Source organism: Hyperoodon ampullatus, assembly GCF_949752795.1.
Source record: "Hyperoodon ampullatus genome assembly, chromosome: 17".
NCBI lineage: Eukaryota > Metazoa > Chordata > Mammalia > Artiodactyla > Ziphiidae > Hyperoodon > Hyperoodon ampullatus.
This window is the reverse complement of record NC_136930.1, coordinates 70,026,256-70,042,669: the sequence shown is the minus strand read 5'-3', so window position 1 is coordinate 70,042,669 and position 16,414 is coordinate 70,026,256. Positions and strand designations below refer to the sequence as shown.

The 16,414-nt window shown below is 52.0% G+C and overlaps 1 protein-coding gene across 1 annotated transcript in view; it reads left to right on the top strand.

Moving 5' to 3' along the window:
• Window positions 1-16,414, top strand: part of NDRG1 (N-myc downstream regulated 1) — a gene marked incomplete at its 3' end in the record, with an annotated part of 54,934 nt that overhangs the window by 13,332 nt on the left and 25,188 nt on the right. The window contains exon 3 of the mRNA XM_079722778.1: window positions 2,212-2,247. Within this exon, the coding sequence (XP_079578904.1) occupies window positions 2,212-2,247 (36 nt within the window). The remainder of the gene's footprint in view (window positions 1-2,211; window positions 2,248-16,414) is intronic.

The following is a 16,414-nucleotide window of genomic DNA, read 5'->3' as shown; positions in this document are numbered from 1 at the left end:
CGGTCGGTCACATGGTTACAAAATGTGGGGCATGGAGCCAAGCTCAGGCCAGCTGCCACTGGAATGGGCTTATTTAATTCCTTTATGACTCTGCTAGTGGCTGCTCTGTTTTAGGTCCATTATTTCATGGACTTTTCATTATGAAAGTGGGAGGCAACTTTCTATTTCCCATTATATAGATAAGGAAACTGGTCTTGTTGGGAAGGGAATTGCCCAAGTTCATTTGGATAGGTGACACAGCTAGTATTAGAAGCCAGGCCAGGCGAAGCTGCAGAATGCTTGAGATCATTCCCATGCTAGGGGTCTGCAAACATGTACTATAAAGGGCCAGATGGTAATACCTTAGGCTTTGAGGACCACATGGCCTCTGTTGTAACTACTCAGTTTTACAGTTACGGCATGAAAGCAGCCCTAGACAATATGTAAGCAAATGGGCTTGCTGTGTTCCAATAAAACTTTATTTACAAAAAAAAAGGTGGAGGAATGGGGAGGCCCATAGTTTGCCAACTATAATACTATTCACTATTCATGCTCCAAATCCATTTCCTCTTCTGTCTGAATCTTTGACACAGTATTGAAAAGCAAACAAACATACAAAAAAAAACCCCTAGGTGATACAAATACATATCAACATATTCTTATCCCTTTTGAAAAACCATATGAAATAGTATACCATGCTTTGCTTTATTTATTTAACCACTTAGGTTGGAGACCTCTCCAACATCAGTCCATAGAGCACTTGCTTCTCTCTTTCCAGTGTCACAGTGTTCCACCACATTTATTTGACCAGTGCCCTGTATGTGGACACTTGGGTCCACATTACCATTACCAACAGTGCTGCAGGATGTTCATACGCTCGTTGGATCTTACATGTACATCATTTCATACACATGCAGGTGCAGCTCTAAGGTAAACTCCCCAAGTGGCATTGCTGAGTGCAAGGGTAAATGCATTTTTTAAACACAGCATTTATATATTTTAGGCAGCACAGTGCTACCCTTGGAAAATTTTACTTCCCAAACAAACATCTAAAAGATTATCAACTCCAGGTTACATGTCAGTCTGTCTCTAAGTAGAGATTGACCCTTTCTTTCAAGGTTTAGATCAAAGTAAACCCTCCAATTCCTTAGATGGACTCAGCAAAGCGTTTTTAATTAGGTTTGCTATTGGGAAGTTCTTCCTGATGTCTGTCCTCAATCTGGATGACGTCTGCACTCTTGTTAACATATTGAAGGTTAGGGTTGTTCAGAATAGCTTTTCTACTCCCTCCTAGCAACACACACACACACACACACACACACACACGAAGTATTTTTGGCCACATTTGCTTCCACCTGAATTTATCAAACCCCTAATGTTCTTAACCCCAGCCCCAGGGGGTGTGAAGCTATTTTAATCTCCCTCAGCAGGCGGCTGTTACAATCTTATCTTCCAACCCCTGGCTGTCCCAAGGGGTCCTCCTTCCCCTTCCGTCACCTCTTTTGCCTGTTGCTCTGCTGAGCTGTTTTCTTTCATGGTGGGTAGTGGTGGGTCTAGCTGGGCCTCCGCTTTCAGGGGGTGTTGGAACTCCATCTCTGAGCTGAGAAGAAAGCATGCCAGTAACATCTCTTGGAAACTTTGGCCCAGGGTGGCTCCAACTTCAACGCTGAGCTGTACCTTCACTGCTACCCAGGGGACAAGGGCCCCTTTCCTGTCTTCCTGGGCTTAGCCTGCCAGTGTCAGCTCTGGTGAAAGATGGAATTTGGGCTGGACACTCAGAATTGTTGGATTGAGGGAAATGCTCTGTTCTCCTCTTCCACCCATGAGAGACTGGATTTTAATCTAGATGATAGGCTGTCGTGGAAGAAATTTAAAGGCAGTAACATGGTCAGGTTTGAGCTTTAAAAGTGTAGCACATAGATGGAGACAGAGAGATCAGTTACTAGGCAATTACAATCCTGTATCTCTCAAGCTTGTGGTCAGCTTAGACCTTCAGATCTTTTTTTCACTAAGGCTGCAGTCAAAAAGGAATCCATCTACAGTGTCTACTCTTCTGCTGGACTGCTATTCTTTGAGATGAAAAGTCTCTCTCTGTAAGGCATTAGAGAGGCCCCACAAAGGACATAGGGTAGATATAACAGACTCAGGGCATGGAGAGGTCCGTGTGTTCTGACATTATTTCTCTGCCCCGGGAAACTGATGAAACTGACCATCTCTCTTGTCTTTCCACAGACCATCACTGGCCTCCTGCAAGAGTTTGATGTTCAGGCAAGTAGAAGACGTGGCTTCCCTTCCCCCTTTCCTACTCTGTCTTGTCTCTTTTCCTCTTTCTTCCATTGGTTGGATCAGTGTTCAGATGTTAGGGGTAAGGGGAGAGAAGGAAGTGGCCTCAGCTGATTCCCCACACTCAGCTTCTCTCCCCGGAGAGAAGCGCGCTTGAGTTCTGGCCAAGGGCATAGGAGCCAGTTACCCCCTGTGAAAGCAGGACAGATATCCAGCCCCCTTCAACCCTGCAGAGCTGGGCAGAGCTCTGGGGCACGTGTGGAGGAAATGACAAGACACTGAGTGGGCTTGGGACCCCGCGATGGGAGGGAATGGAGGAAGCAGAGGCTTGATGTTCTTGGCTCTGCCTGGGAAAGTGAAACCAGCCTTCTCTGTGGTTTTCTGGCCCCATCTCTGCTCCAGGTTGATATGAGAGCAAGGTGGGAGGTGCATCTGAAGGTTTGTCCAAAAACAAGTTTTGGGGAGAGTGGGTTGGCCTCTCATGGCCCAGGGGCGGGTCAGAACCTCAGGAACTGTAAATCCTGGACTCGTTATCCCAAAGCTGCACGGGCCCCATGCTGTGCCAGGTCCTAGGGGTGGAGCCGGAAGCCTGAGCACATCCGGGTCTTGTGGGCTTCCTGGAGAAGACAGGACCGAAGACAGACCAGATGCAGGCCGTTACGCTCACCTGGACCTCTGCCTGCACATCACACAGGTGCCCTGGCTTCCGGCCCATTCTGAGCCCTGCATCTCCATCATACCTTTTACTCCCTTTTCCCCCCAAAGAGCTCACTCATCCTCCTGAGTCTCGTATTTCAACGATCGGCCCACCATCCACCAGAGGTTGGGAATCTTGCCGTTGTCTTTGGAAGGAAGGTGTAAGAGGGAGAGGGGTTGGAAACGTCGCTGGTGTGAACTCAGGGAGATGAATGTGCGAAGAGCACAGTCAAGGTGTGTGGGCCTTAGTGCACTTATGCGTCATCCTGGCTATACCTGGAGACCCCCCTGACCCGCGCCCGTGGAACCCACGGGGTGTGTCCGAGGGGTTGGTTTCTGTCCGGCCGTTTGTTCTCTGAGGCCAACACATCCTACTGTGTAACATTGACTTGTTCAGAGCACACTTATTACACCACCACTGTGCACCAGGCCCTGGACATCCAGACGTGTGGCACCTGAACTCTGCAGGGGACACCCCACTGAACCCCAGCAGCGCTATGCAGTCGGGATTGCTGTCTCCATTCTTAAAGCTGGGGAAACAGGCTCAGAGGTTAAGCATGCCTGGCCCTCAGTTGCACGGCTAGCACAGTGCCCTGTGTGATTTGACCATGAGACCTGCTTTTACAGCCTCCTAGCAGCGTCTGTGTCAGGGCCAAGAGCAGGCAGCCTGAGCAAGGGTTAGCAGCCACCACGTGCCATTTACTTAAGAGCGGTGTTGGCTTGGCTTGAAGGCGACTCCGTGAGCTGGCAGGGGTGCCGCCTGCCTGAGGGAGGGACCAGCCTGGGGCCCTCTCGCCTCCCTCGCTGCCAGTGGGCGTCTGGGGCAGGCTGCAGGGACAGCCTGGGCTGGGACAGGTCATTTCCGCCCCAGGGCTTTGTGATTAAAAGCAGCTGAGCCTGGAGATGCCCTCTCACCCCCCGGGAGCCGCTCTCTGACTCATCAGCCCTGGGTTTATAGCATCACTGCTGTCCCAGCCTCGGTGCATCTGCAGTGGATGAATTCAGATCAGGGCTGGCATCTCCCCATTTTATGAATGAAGAAACTGAGCCAGCCAGACGGTGAAACTTGCCACAGTCAGGCCACAGCTGAGATGTCATGGCATCTTGAACAAAAGTATCTCTTTTTCCCTCTTTTTTGAGTCAGGCCAACCGGATTTAATTCTAGCTGACCCTTTCAAGGTGTGTGCCCTTGAACAAGTTACTCAACTCTTCTGAGCCTCCCTTACCCATCATCTGTAAAATTAATAAAACAGTAAGAATGACTGATTTTGAGCCCTTACTATGTGCCAGGCACTGTTCTAAGCATGCCGCCTTTACTTTACTTAATTTAATTAAGTGCGCTCATTTACTCTTTGCAGGAGCCCTGGGTGTGGGTTCTGGTATCATCTTATTACAGATGAGTGGTGCCTCCAGGTCATGCAGACAGGGGGGCCCCCCAGACTTCAGGGCCCCCTCCCCGTCTCTCCCGGCTGTAACTCAGACACCAGTGCTGTTCACAGCGGCACTTACTGCTCAGAAAGCAGAGGCCATACTCTCTGCAAGAATGCAGGTTATAGGCATGGATGGACATGTGGAAGTGACCCTTAGACTCTGGGGTCTGGGAACCCCCTGAGCCACCAGCTCCCCCTGCACATGTCCCCGGAGGTGGGAGGAAATGTGGTCAGACCTCCAGGCACACTTTCTCCTCTGGGGTCACTGCTGGTGGGGGCTCAGCAGGGTGGTCTTGACTGAGCCTGCAGCCCTACTAGAGCTGGAAGCCAGGCCACCCGGTGGGTTCAGCCCACCTTTGTGCAGAGGAACAGAGAGGGACCTGGGATGGGTAGGACTAGGACAACTCCCTGGGTCCAAGACTGAACCAGGAGGCGGGGCTATCCCAGGACAATGGCTAGTCACCCAGCCCCACCCATCACCGACCGTGTCTGGTTCGTTTGTCCCACTGTGATTCAGACGGTCAGCTCCCTGCACCTTCTAGGCCATCAAAGGATGGGAGGACCCGAACCCATCACTTCACTGGCTGCATCGGCACCCAGAACACAGACCTTGCTCTTCAAGGAGCGCTTGGTCTCGTGGGACATGGCCTCTGGTTCTACTCTTCGTTATACTTGTTTAAGAAGAAGAGAGTCAGGGTTCGGAAGTCACTTGCCTGAGGTCCCCTGCAGTGACAGGAAGGGGGCACCAGACCCCGGGCCTTCCCCCTTCCAGCCCTGAGAGCTTCCCGTTCTGCCAACGCCTGATGAGGCTGGTTTAACAGTGCTTCCTGCGAGCCAGGCCCTGTGCTAAGGGCTTCCCGGGCAATATCTCATTTAACTCCTCAACAACAGCATAAGCAGAGGTACCGTTATCTTCATCGTTCAATGGGGAAACTGAGGCCGGAGGCTGGGACTGGACATCCCCCTCAGGTCTGTCTGAGCAGGAAGGAAGCCCGTGCTCTCACTGTGCCGTTCACGGGCCGAGGTGTCTGCTTCTCCCGTCCCCGGGCCAGAGCTCCGCCCGCTGGTCTCTTGTCTCACAGGGCACTGGGCACGTGGGGGTGCTCTGGGAAAGCGGGAGGTGAATAGGTTGTCTCCAGGCGTCCCAGGTTTGGCTCACCCAGCCCCTCAGTTTACAGCTGGGGAAACTGAAGGACAGAGAAAGAGGGGAATCATTTGCCCAGGGTTGTGAGGTGCGGGCAGCTGAGGGTGATGACATCTGATCCTCTGTCTGATCGTTTCCCACCCTCGTGAGAACAGGGAGAGATGAGTGACAGGGCAGTAGAGCTGCAAAGATGCAGCAGCTGTGGCAGCCGTGGCCCTGGCTGTTTGATGGGCTCTGGGGGCTGCGAAGCTTGAGTGGCAGCCCCAGGGGCTGGCTGATCATTCGGGGCTGGGCTGGGCGGGGCTCCGGGCAGGGAGACTAACGTACTTTCTCTGTCACTGAAATGTCAGCTCTTGGTCCCGCTCCCGCCACCAAAGCAGCTATCCCCTCTGTGGTTTTGTCTTCCTGCAGCAGCCTTGTGATGTCCCTCCTCCCCAAGGTCAAGGCCACAGATTCACTCAGACTCGAGAGCCGAGTTTGCCCTTTCTTGGCTATTTGACCCAGAGCAAGATGCTTCACCTCCCTTCAGCCTCAGTTTCCTCATCTGTGAAATGGGGAAAGTCGCTCCAGCCTTGTGTAGAGAGGACAGTGACAGAGGGGAACCCTGATGTGATGTTTCCCAATCAGTGTTGGTCCAATAACACACCCGGTCTACCAACTCTATCATGAAGTTTTTCCAATTTTTATTTGTGTGTGTGTGGTGAAACACATACAACATAAAATTTACCATCCTAACCATTTTTAAGTGTCCACACTTCAGTGGCATAAAGTACATTCATAATATAGTGCCACCATTACTTCCATCCATCTCAGAACTCTTTCTTTTTTTAAAAAAATTTTAAATTAACTTTTTTATTGAAATATAGTTGATTTACAAAATTGCATTAATTTCTGCTGCACAGCAAAGAGACTCAGTTATACAAGTTTATACACTCCTTTATTATGTTCTTTTCCATTATGGTTTATCCCGGGTTATTGAATAGAGCTCCCTGTGCTCTACAGTAGGACCTTGGTGTTTATCCATTCTATATGTAATAGTTTGCATCTGCTAACCCCCAACACCCAGTCCATCCCTCTCCCACCCCCTTCCCCTTGGCAACATCCAGAATGCTTTCCATCTTGCAAAACTGTAACTCTGTCTCCATGAAACACTAATTCCCCATCCCCCTCCCCCCAGCCTCTGGCAACCACCATTCTGCTTTCCGTTTCTAAGAATTTAATTACTCTAAGTAGCTCACGTAAGTGGCATCGCACAGTGTTCGTCCTTTTGTGATTGGCTTCTTTCACCTAATGTCACGTGAGATAAGTTTCATCCACGCTGTAGCCTGTGTCAGAATGTCTTTCATTTTTAAGGCTGAATAATACTCCTCTATATGTCTAGACCGAATTTTAATTACCCTTTCATCCACCAGTGGACACTTGGGTTGCTTCCACCCTTCTGCTGCTATGAATAGTGCTGCTGTGATCATGGGTGTGCAGCATCTGTCCAAGACTCTGCTTTCAGTCCTTTTGGGTACGTACCCAGAAGTGGAATTGCTGGGTCCTGTGGTTATTGTAGATTTCTAAAATTTTGGTCATTCAAGAAACCTGGAAAACATAGTTTGTCTCTTCTCTGTGAAGATAATTCCTCGCTTCTGTGTCACTCTTGACAGTTTGCCAAGCGCTGTTATGCGCTCCCTTCTCCGGGCACAGGTAGTAGCAGGAGCAGGGAACAGGAGTTTGGCCCCTGCGCAGGCAAACTTGAAGGTGGCTAAGGCTGCAGTGGGCGGGCTGCCACGTCCTCTCAACATCAGCAGAGTGGCAACCTGAAGACCACAGAGGTTAGCCTCGGCGAGGGGCTGGGGAGGCAGGATACGGCTCATCAACCTCGTGCCCCAGCCTGGGCTGAGCCCTCCCGGTGAATCCCAGAGCTGTCCTGGGAGGTGGATGCATCTTCCCAATTGTGTGTTCCTTTGTTCCTTGAACAAATGCCTGCTCTGTGCCTGGCATTGTCTTAGGTGCTGGGGATACTGGAGTGAGCCTGACAGGCAGTGAGCCCTCTTTCCAGGGGCTTCAGTTCTAAACGAATAGCTCAGCACCATTCCCAGCGTGTTGCCCGGTTTTGCTTTCCTACTGCTCACAACGAGCTCTGTCTTCATCTGACAGATGGAGAGCCTGAGCGCAGAGAGGTTCAGTCGCTTGCCTGAGGTCAGCGGGTGGGAGAGGGGTAGGGCTAGGATTGCACCCAGCCTCCTGACTCCCTAGAAGGGGGAGGCAACACACATGAGGGATTCAGCAAAATGACAACTCCAGCTACTGCAGGGGCTTGGAAGATGATGGTGCAGGTTGATGAGATGGGGCAGGTTTTTGGTTAAGGGGTCGGGAAAGGCTTTTGGAGGAGGTGACATTGGACCGAGACCTGAGTGATTTGTGCAGTTATATGACAGGAGAAGATTAGGGACCGATCACCCATGCAGAGGCATTGGCACATGCAGAAGTCCCTCTGGCTTGGATTCTGAGTCCTCCAGGGGCGAAATGTATTCTTCCTGTAAGCTGTTAATAGGATCCATCTTACAAACGAATCACAATATTTGAGCTGCATCCGAGTTCCGAGTGACACTTTGTCAAGGTTGTTTCCAAAAAGATCTTTGGATACGACTACATTCATTTAGATTTGGCTACTAGATCTTGTTGACTCATGATATCTGTGAAGGTTTCCTCCAGATTTCCAGCAGTCTCTAAAATCGTGGGCGTGGGTCGCCGAAGGATGTCCTTCAGAGGATGCCGTGCACCGTGATGGCTGATGTTCTCTGGGTCACAGCGCCGGGAGCAGAGACTGACAGCACCTTGGTCAAGGGTGGCTGCAGAGCGTACCAGCCCGGAGACTCTCCCACACACCCTGACCTTGGATTCACGTGGGAGCTCCTGCAAAATGACGGTCCCCTGCCTGCTGTGGGCTTCAGCTTCTCTGAGGAGCCTAGGCGAGGGCCCAGGCCTTCCCAGGGGCTTTTGTTGAATCTTTTGGGACTTTGTACTCTCATGCCTTCTTGACAGATGAGGAAGCTGAGGCTTTCCCATGGCCAGCAACTGTGCAGGGGCCGCATCGCACCCAACTCTGCCCCAGATCAGCTCTCTCAACCACGACATGTACTGCAGTGCTGGATTCTAGGTCACCTTTGCAATTTCTATCAAAAAAGATCTGGCCAAGTAGATAATCTGGACAGTGCTATGGTGGGTTTATGTTCAAGCCCTTGAGGGGGAGCTGCTATAAGGACCCGAGAACTTTCATGCCTCAACGGCAGCCCACTTTCCTCTGTTCATTTAGTTGGTCCTTACGGCTCATGGAACCAGGGCCCTGTCTGGGCAGCGCTTCGGGAGTTGAGTTTAAGGAGCCTGAGCTGCCTCACTGTGTGTGTCCAAAAGCAGCCAATGTTATTTTTTGAGGAGTATTTGGCGCTTCAGCATTTTGACTAAATCGGGCAGACTCGTTTCCTTTCCCAAAGTGGTCGAGAATTTTTTTTTTTTTTTTTTTGCATGAATCAAAATACACACTGTTAGCCCAGAGGTCCTCAGTGAGAAGCAGCTCCAGAGCTGCTGTCTTAGGAGACAGCTTAGCTGCCAGAGCAGATGGCATCTCGGCCTTATCTCTTCTGGCCTGACGTCACCTTAGGATGGGCAGCTCTCGAGACCCTACTTTGTCCCCCCTTGGAGAGGCTCGGGAGCCCTCAGAGCACAGAGCTGGGTGGGCAGCTGGCCTGAGGTGCTGGGGCTACAGGAAGGAAGTGGTTTGATCTGACTCTGCAGAGAAGGTTCTGGCATCAGACTAGGCAGTTGTGTTTGCAAATCTGATGAGTGGGGAAAGTGAGAGTATTTTGGGTTCTGGTTTATTTTCTTTGGCTAGAATTCTAGAATACAAGAATATCAGAGCTGGCAGATGCTTTATTATCCAGCCCTACCCCTTCTGCTCCAGGTGGGGAGGCTTTGTGAAGGCCACTGAGGGGAGGGAAGAGGTGGGAAGGGAGCAAATGGGTATTTGCGTGCCCACCCATTGTCTCAGGGCTTCCCTGCCAAGGTGGGAAATGGTACTCTCCTTAGCAGATGAGAGACCAGTTTGGAGATGTTAAGAAACTCGTCAAAGGGTACTATTGAGATAGTCCTGAATTTGGTCCATCTGACTGTTAGATACATACTAAACCCTGGGAGTCGTAAGAGCTGGTGTATCTTGAGCGTTAGCTGTTTGTCAGAAACTGTACTGCCGTCTCTTCCTGCATCATCTCACTTAATCCTCAAAACAACCCTTTAAAAGAGGTTTTGTTGCCAACCATGCTGAAGAGACGGGGGTTTAAGGGACTTGCCCAGTGTCACACGGTGATGAGATAGATGGCAACGCTTGACTCAGTGTGGAGCCAAAGGCCATATAACTGGGGGCGGGGGGTGGGTAAGGCAGCGTGGGGACAGCAGAGTTGAGTCCACTGCTCATCACTCCCCGCTCAGGGGCTGGGTAACTTCCTTTGGCCCCAAATCTCCTCTCCTGGCACTATTTCTAATTCCTTCCACCTGGATCTTTAGTTATTTGGATGGTTTGATTTGATTCGGTTTCCATGGGAATCTGTGTTTGTGTGCTCACCAGGGATCTCCGGGCAATGAGCTGATGTTACCCACAGGGCCTCTGGGTGGAGGGGATAGAGGGGGCTGGGGCAGGAGGGGCAGTGGGCCGGAGGGTCTCCTGGGGTCTGGCTCCTGCTCTGGAGCTCCCAGTCTGGTGGAGCTGGGCCAGGGGGGACGTCTGATCCCCATTGTGTGGGTGCTGATTTTTTTTTTCCCGTCTCTTGGAAGCAGATCAGCTCACAGGGAAAATGGAAATGGTGACCTTTTACGAATTTCTTTCTTTGCACACGATTGCTTCTTGTTTTCCTGCCCCCTGACTGAAGGTGGGCAGACCTCGGAGGCTTGGAAATCCTCAACCCACCATTTCCCATCCCCGCCTGCCCCCAGCCTCACTTCTGAGAAAGCCGTTGGGACTTAGAGCAAACTCCGAGTGACAGATGGCAGCGGCATGCATCTGGGTCAGTGCCAAGGGAGGCTTTGCCTCTTCTGCCCTCCTCTGTGGGCTTCCTGGGAATGCCCTCCCGGTGGAGGGGACGGAGCACCCCGCCCGACAGCATCCCCGTGATGGGGCTCCGATGGGTTTCCCAGGTCAGTCCAGCCCAGGCCATCAGGCTGACCTAGTGTAGACGCACATCTCCTGGTGTTGCAAAATAGATACAGTGGACAGAAGCGGGTTCAGATCAGCTTTCCCTCTGCTAGCCCTGCGTTCTTGGCTAGTCACCTGACTTCCTAGGGGCTTAGTCTTCTAATCTGTAAAAATGGGGGTAGTAGCACTGTCCCCAGGGTGTCACGATTGTGACATAAACACAGCGTCAGACTCAGCATACAGGCCTCCTTTGCCTCCCTCTGCTCCGTGGATGGCCCTGCTTCCACTCTTCCTCTTTTCCCTAATCCAAGAGAGACTTTCCTCCTGATTCTTTCTTGCTTGGAGAATCGCCGTCCTCACGTGGGTTCTAGCTTCCCGCTGTGTTCCCAGGCTGGCACCTTTTCCCCCGCCACAGATCATTTCCTGACTATAACTTTTCTGTTTCTAGATGTGATGTGACAACATTAAAGGAAGCTGAGAAACGGAGGGAGCTTGACCTTTTTGAGATCTTCTTCTCTTCTAGGTGTCCCAGTGGGCCAGGTATCAGGACTCAGAGGCCCAAGGGCCTGTCCGGAATCTTAACTCTGTTACGTGCAGCTGTGTACCTTTGGGTGCTAGGCTTCAGCCCTGGAGGCTGGCTTTTGCCATCTGTGAAATGGCTGTCCTGAGAGCACCAGGGCCAGACCTGGGATTTTTTTTTTTGCATCTGTATGCCATTTATTTTATTATATATATATATATATATATTTTTTTTTTACATCTTTATTGGAGTATAATTGCTTTACATTGGTGTGTTAGTTTCTGCTTTATAACAAAGTGAATCAGTTATACATATACATATGTTCCCATATCTCTTCCCTCTTGCGTCTCCCTCCCTCCCACCCTCCCTATCCCCCCCCTCCAGGCGGTCACAAAGCACCGAGCTGATCCCCCTGTGCTATGTGGCTGCTTCCCACTATCTATCTACCTTACGTTTGGTAGTGTATATATGTCCATGCCGCTCTCTCGCTTTGTCACAGCTTACTCCTCCCCCTCCCCGTATCCTCAAGTCCATTCTCAAGTAGGTCTGTGTCTCCATTCCCGTCTTACCCCTAGGTTCTTCATGACATTTTTTTTCTCTTAAATTCCATATATGTGTGTCAGCATACGGTGTTTGTCTTTCTCTTTCTGACTTACTTCATGGTGTTTGTCCAGTAAGGGGATGGCTGCCCTCCTATGCAAATACGACTGTGCTCCTTCCACACACGTACCCTCCCCTCTCAGTCTTCATAATCCATGTGCTCCTTACTGAATGGTCAGGACAAGATCAGTGGCTCAGCCAGGCCTCCCCTCCCCCACTGCGGGCACAGGAGATGGACCGGGAAGATGCGGGGAGGGGTTATTCCACATAAAGCTGGTGGTGGGGCAAGCCCCTGGCATTTTCTCTGGAGCCTCTGTTCTCATGATTTGCCTTGCTTGCCTCAGCAAGCCTTGACTTAATGCTACGTCTGATGAGCCTAAATCAGCTTTCTTTGCCTGCTGTTCCAAAGGGTGCCCTCTGCCCTCAGGCTGTGCCTTGACCAAGGCTTGCTAGATGGAGGGGAGGGGCGGCCCAGCACGCCAGCTGACTTAGGGCCTGGGTAAGTGTGTCATCCTCTTAGAGTCCAAAGCGTCAGCGTCTCCCTAGGGCCTGCTGGGCGGGCGGATTATGGAGGGAGGCGCAGCAGCTGGTCTCAGAGCTCTCCTAGATCATCCAACCAGTTGCCTTAAACCCTGGGGACTGGTCGCTGTGGCTTCACAGGAATCATCTCTGGGGTGGGCATCTGTAACAGCCAGCACGGAGGGAAACGCTGCAATTTCCAATACACTTTCTGGTCCATACTGAAAGTCTTGGGAGCATCTCCACAAGCAGAAGGGTTCGTTACTGACCTCAGTTTACAGCTGAGGAAAGGAATTCTCAGAGAAGTCCGGTAACTTGGCCAAGGTCCCATGGTGGGTGTATCGTTAGAATTAATATCACCCAACAAAGAGTTCCCTCAGCAAGGAAATGGTTGATATTTTCTCTGACCCAAAAGGCCTAGTACAGCAGGCTGTGAGTATCACCCAGTCTTAGACTCCTTTCAGCTTCCTGCCCTGCCACCCTGAGCGTGTAGCTTTTGTCCTCATGCTCATAACATGGCTGCTGAATCCCTGGGCATCTCGTCCATGTTCCAGGTAGTAAGCAGGCGGAAGGGTGAAAAAGAAAAATTAAAAGGCCAAGTTTGGATCTTTAAAAGAATTATCCTCAAAGCTGCAGCAAATTCTGCTGACATCTCATTGGCCCGAACTGAATCTTCTGACCATCCTTGGCTACAAGGGAGATGCGGAAGGAGAGAATTTCATCAGGCACATTGCTGGGAATTTTGTCGTAAAGAAGAGGACAACGAATGTCTGGGAGGCCCACCGACATAGTCTGCCATAGCTCACAAAGCTCCCAAGCCAGAATTGGCAGCCGAAGAGCTGAAATCTTTGAGGACCACTTAGTGATAGGTTCTGTTTTCACCACCTGCCAGCTTACAGGCAGTGTAGACAGTACGCATCGGTGCCGTTTCACAACTTACCAGCTTACGGGTGGTGTAGACTCTGTAAATCTCTAAGCACCTTCTCAAGGGCAGAGCAAGCCTTTCTCCTTGGGAATCTGCAGTCAGGCTGGGGAGATGGCTAAGAACCAGATACGTGCCATTGTGGTACACGCTACAAGGAAGAGGACAAGAGCCATGTGTCCTGTGTACAGTGGGTGGCGGGAAGGGCCACCCTGAGGAAGTGACGTTTGTGCCGAGGCTGTTCCAAGTCAGACACGCCTGCTGTACATTCCTGCAGTTTGGGGGCAGATGTGTATTTGGGGAGGGTGGGAGGAGCAGGTGTTATTTCTCTGTTCTATGTACCAGCGTATCCCAGCACCTGCCCCGTGGATTACTGGGTTTTGGAGATGCTGGGGAGATAAAAAGCAATCTACGGTCACATCAATGGGGACCTGACTTCCTGCATCCCTCTTTAGAGAGTCACTGTCCATGTTGCATATTAAAAGTTTTCTTTCTTCACGGGGCACCTGGCACAGTGTTAAAATGGAGACAGCAAAGAGCACAGGCTTTGGACTTGGACGGTCTCGGGTTCAGACCCTGCCGCACTGTTCCAGCTGTGTGACCTTGAGCAAAGTCCCCTCAGTCTCCTCATCTGTGAAATGCGGACAGTTGTTACCCAGTGGGGTTGTTGTGCGGATTCAACGGGAGAGCGGATGTAAAATCCTCAGAGCAGGGCCAGATACAATGATTATTGCCATCATACTGCCCTCCCCTCTGCACCCTGAGGGAGTGGCTTTCTAGATTCTTCCAGAGGTGGTGAGAGGAAAATCCAGGCAGCCTGGCCTTCTCTTTCTTGCATGCCCCTGGCTGGATCAGACCCCTGTGAGCCCGGACTTCTGAGATCTGGCTCTGAACTGGGAAGAGTTGAGGATGGCGGTCTGGGTGGTGGACGGGTTCTGTGAGTGTTTCCAGCCACTGTCCTAGCCAGACGGGGGACCCCTGAGGATCCCTGAGACAGGGCTTTCCCCTATCAGCACAGGGAGTGGACCATGCAGTTCTGGGTCCCTCGGTGCCCTCTCTTTGGGAGAACGTGGGGGACACAGGTGGGTTCCTCCCTCCAGGACACTGGGTGATTCATCCCTACGGAGACAGAAGGGAAGAATGTTCCTTTGGGACAGCAGAGGACAAAGGGACGTGTCTGTGAGAGTTTTAATTCCTCCATCCAACCTCAGACCCAGCCTTCTTGGTTTGTGCCAGTGGAGGGAGAGGCCCAGGGCCGGCTGAGGACCTTGTGCGTGTGCGCGGGTGACTTGAGGAGTGGGTCTCAGGCACGGGGAAGGGCACACTTACCTTCCCTCATCCTCCCCATGTGGGCAGGTGGACACAGAACTCAGAGGAGGGCTGATGGGGGCCAACACCCCCATGAGGGCCCAGCAGGCGTGGGTTGTAATCCTGGTTCACACTACAAGCTGTGTGCTCTTGGGGGGGTCACCTCGATTTCTTCATCTGGAAAATGGGTTCGCTCAGCTCACCTGACTCTTGGTGGACACTTGGCGAATCTTATTCCTGCATCTCGGCGACCTTACCACACCTGTACACCTACACCAGGCCACTTCCAGCTTCTGAGACTGGGTTCTTTATCCTTCCAAATAAGGACAACCACAGCTGATGCCTCTTCTGAGGCACAGGCTGAAGTCTGCAGTGGTGTGAGGCCGCGGGCCATGGTCACAGCACTTCTGTGGTGCCTCGTGGGGGTGAAGTGTTAGTGCTCCATGGGGCTCATGCCAATCCTGGGAGACTTCACACCAGTCCTGGGAATTCTGTGGGGAGAGAGCTTGCTGACACCCTCACAGCCAATTAAGGGACAGAGTGGAGGCTGAACCCAAAACAGGCCAATGGACTCCCTAGAGAAGCTATGTTTACCATGATCATGCGAGCGTCAGGTCTTCATCCAGCAGATCCTGAGCTGTGCCAGGGCCTGAGGATGTCACAGTAAACAGGAGAGAGGCAGCCCCTTCCTTCTTGGACAAATTTAGCTCTGGTCCCACGGCTTTATAATTTTAAGGTCTTCAAAGAGATCCATCAGCATCTGTTACCCATTCCCACCCCTCGGGGCTGCTAGACATATCCTGGGTGCCAGCCAGGGCTGGACGTCCCACACTTGCCACCAAGGTGGGGCTCAGGCGCCTCATTAACCCCCTGCCCCCGTGTCCCAAGCAGCCCCATCTCGCCGGGGACTGTATTCCTCACCAGGCTTATCTCCTCTGCTGAGGAACCCGGGGTGGTCAGCTCCCTCCCTTCTTACAGATGGGGCTCCGGGGGCTCAGAGGGCTTGGGGAAGGCAGAGCTTGGATTTGAACCCTGATGCCCCAGGCTGGCGGGGACATTGCCCAGCCTGGCCTATTTTTAGAGGGCGCCTTGTGGGTCAGCTGAGGAGACAATGGAGAATGAGGTCCCCACAGTGAACCATTGTTCCCACGGTGGCTTCAGGGCCAGGGCTCCGCCCAGCAGATGATCTGTGGTCCCCCCTGGGGGCTGGACCATTGCCCCACCGTTTGCGGATTTTTCCAGCGTTTGTATAGGCAGGAGTGAACAGGCACTCAGAGGAAGAGAGAGAAGGCTGGGGAGATAGGGGCCTCTGTGTTCAGGGCACTCATTTGGTTGAGGGGATGAGGCAGGTGGCCCAGGAGGACCCCTGTGCTGGGGATGGGCCTGGGCACTAAGCACTCACCCTTCCCCCTGAGGTTCTATTATTCTTCCCATTTCGCAGAAGCACGACGGCCGCCTGGGAGATGCTTCAGGGGTCTTCAGAGCGGATGCCTGGAAGCCCTGGCATCTCTCAGCCTGGGATGGAGAAGGGAGAGGGTTTTTGTTCAGAGCGCAGGTACTGAGTTTTCCCGCTCTCAAGGTGGAACCTGAAAATTGGGGTGTAATTATTTTTGAGCTCCGTTCTTCAGATTGGCAGCCACTGACCTCAGTGGATGGTGGGGTGCTTCCTTGGTCCCCTTTCCCTTTTGTCTCTGCTTCTCAGGCCAGAGAGAGCTGCCACCCGAAGCCCAGCGCTCCCACGACCAAATTAGGAGCTTTCCTCCATCCGCAGTGAGACGCGCGCTGGGTGTCTGCAGGCTGTAATTCCAGCCACACCGTGACTGCGGGTCCCACATGACAG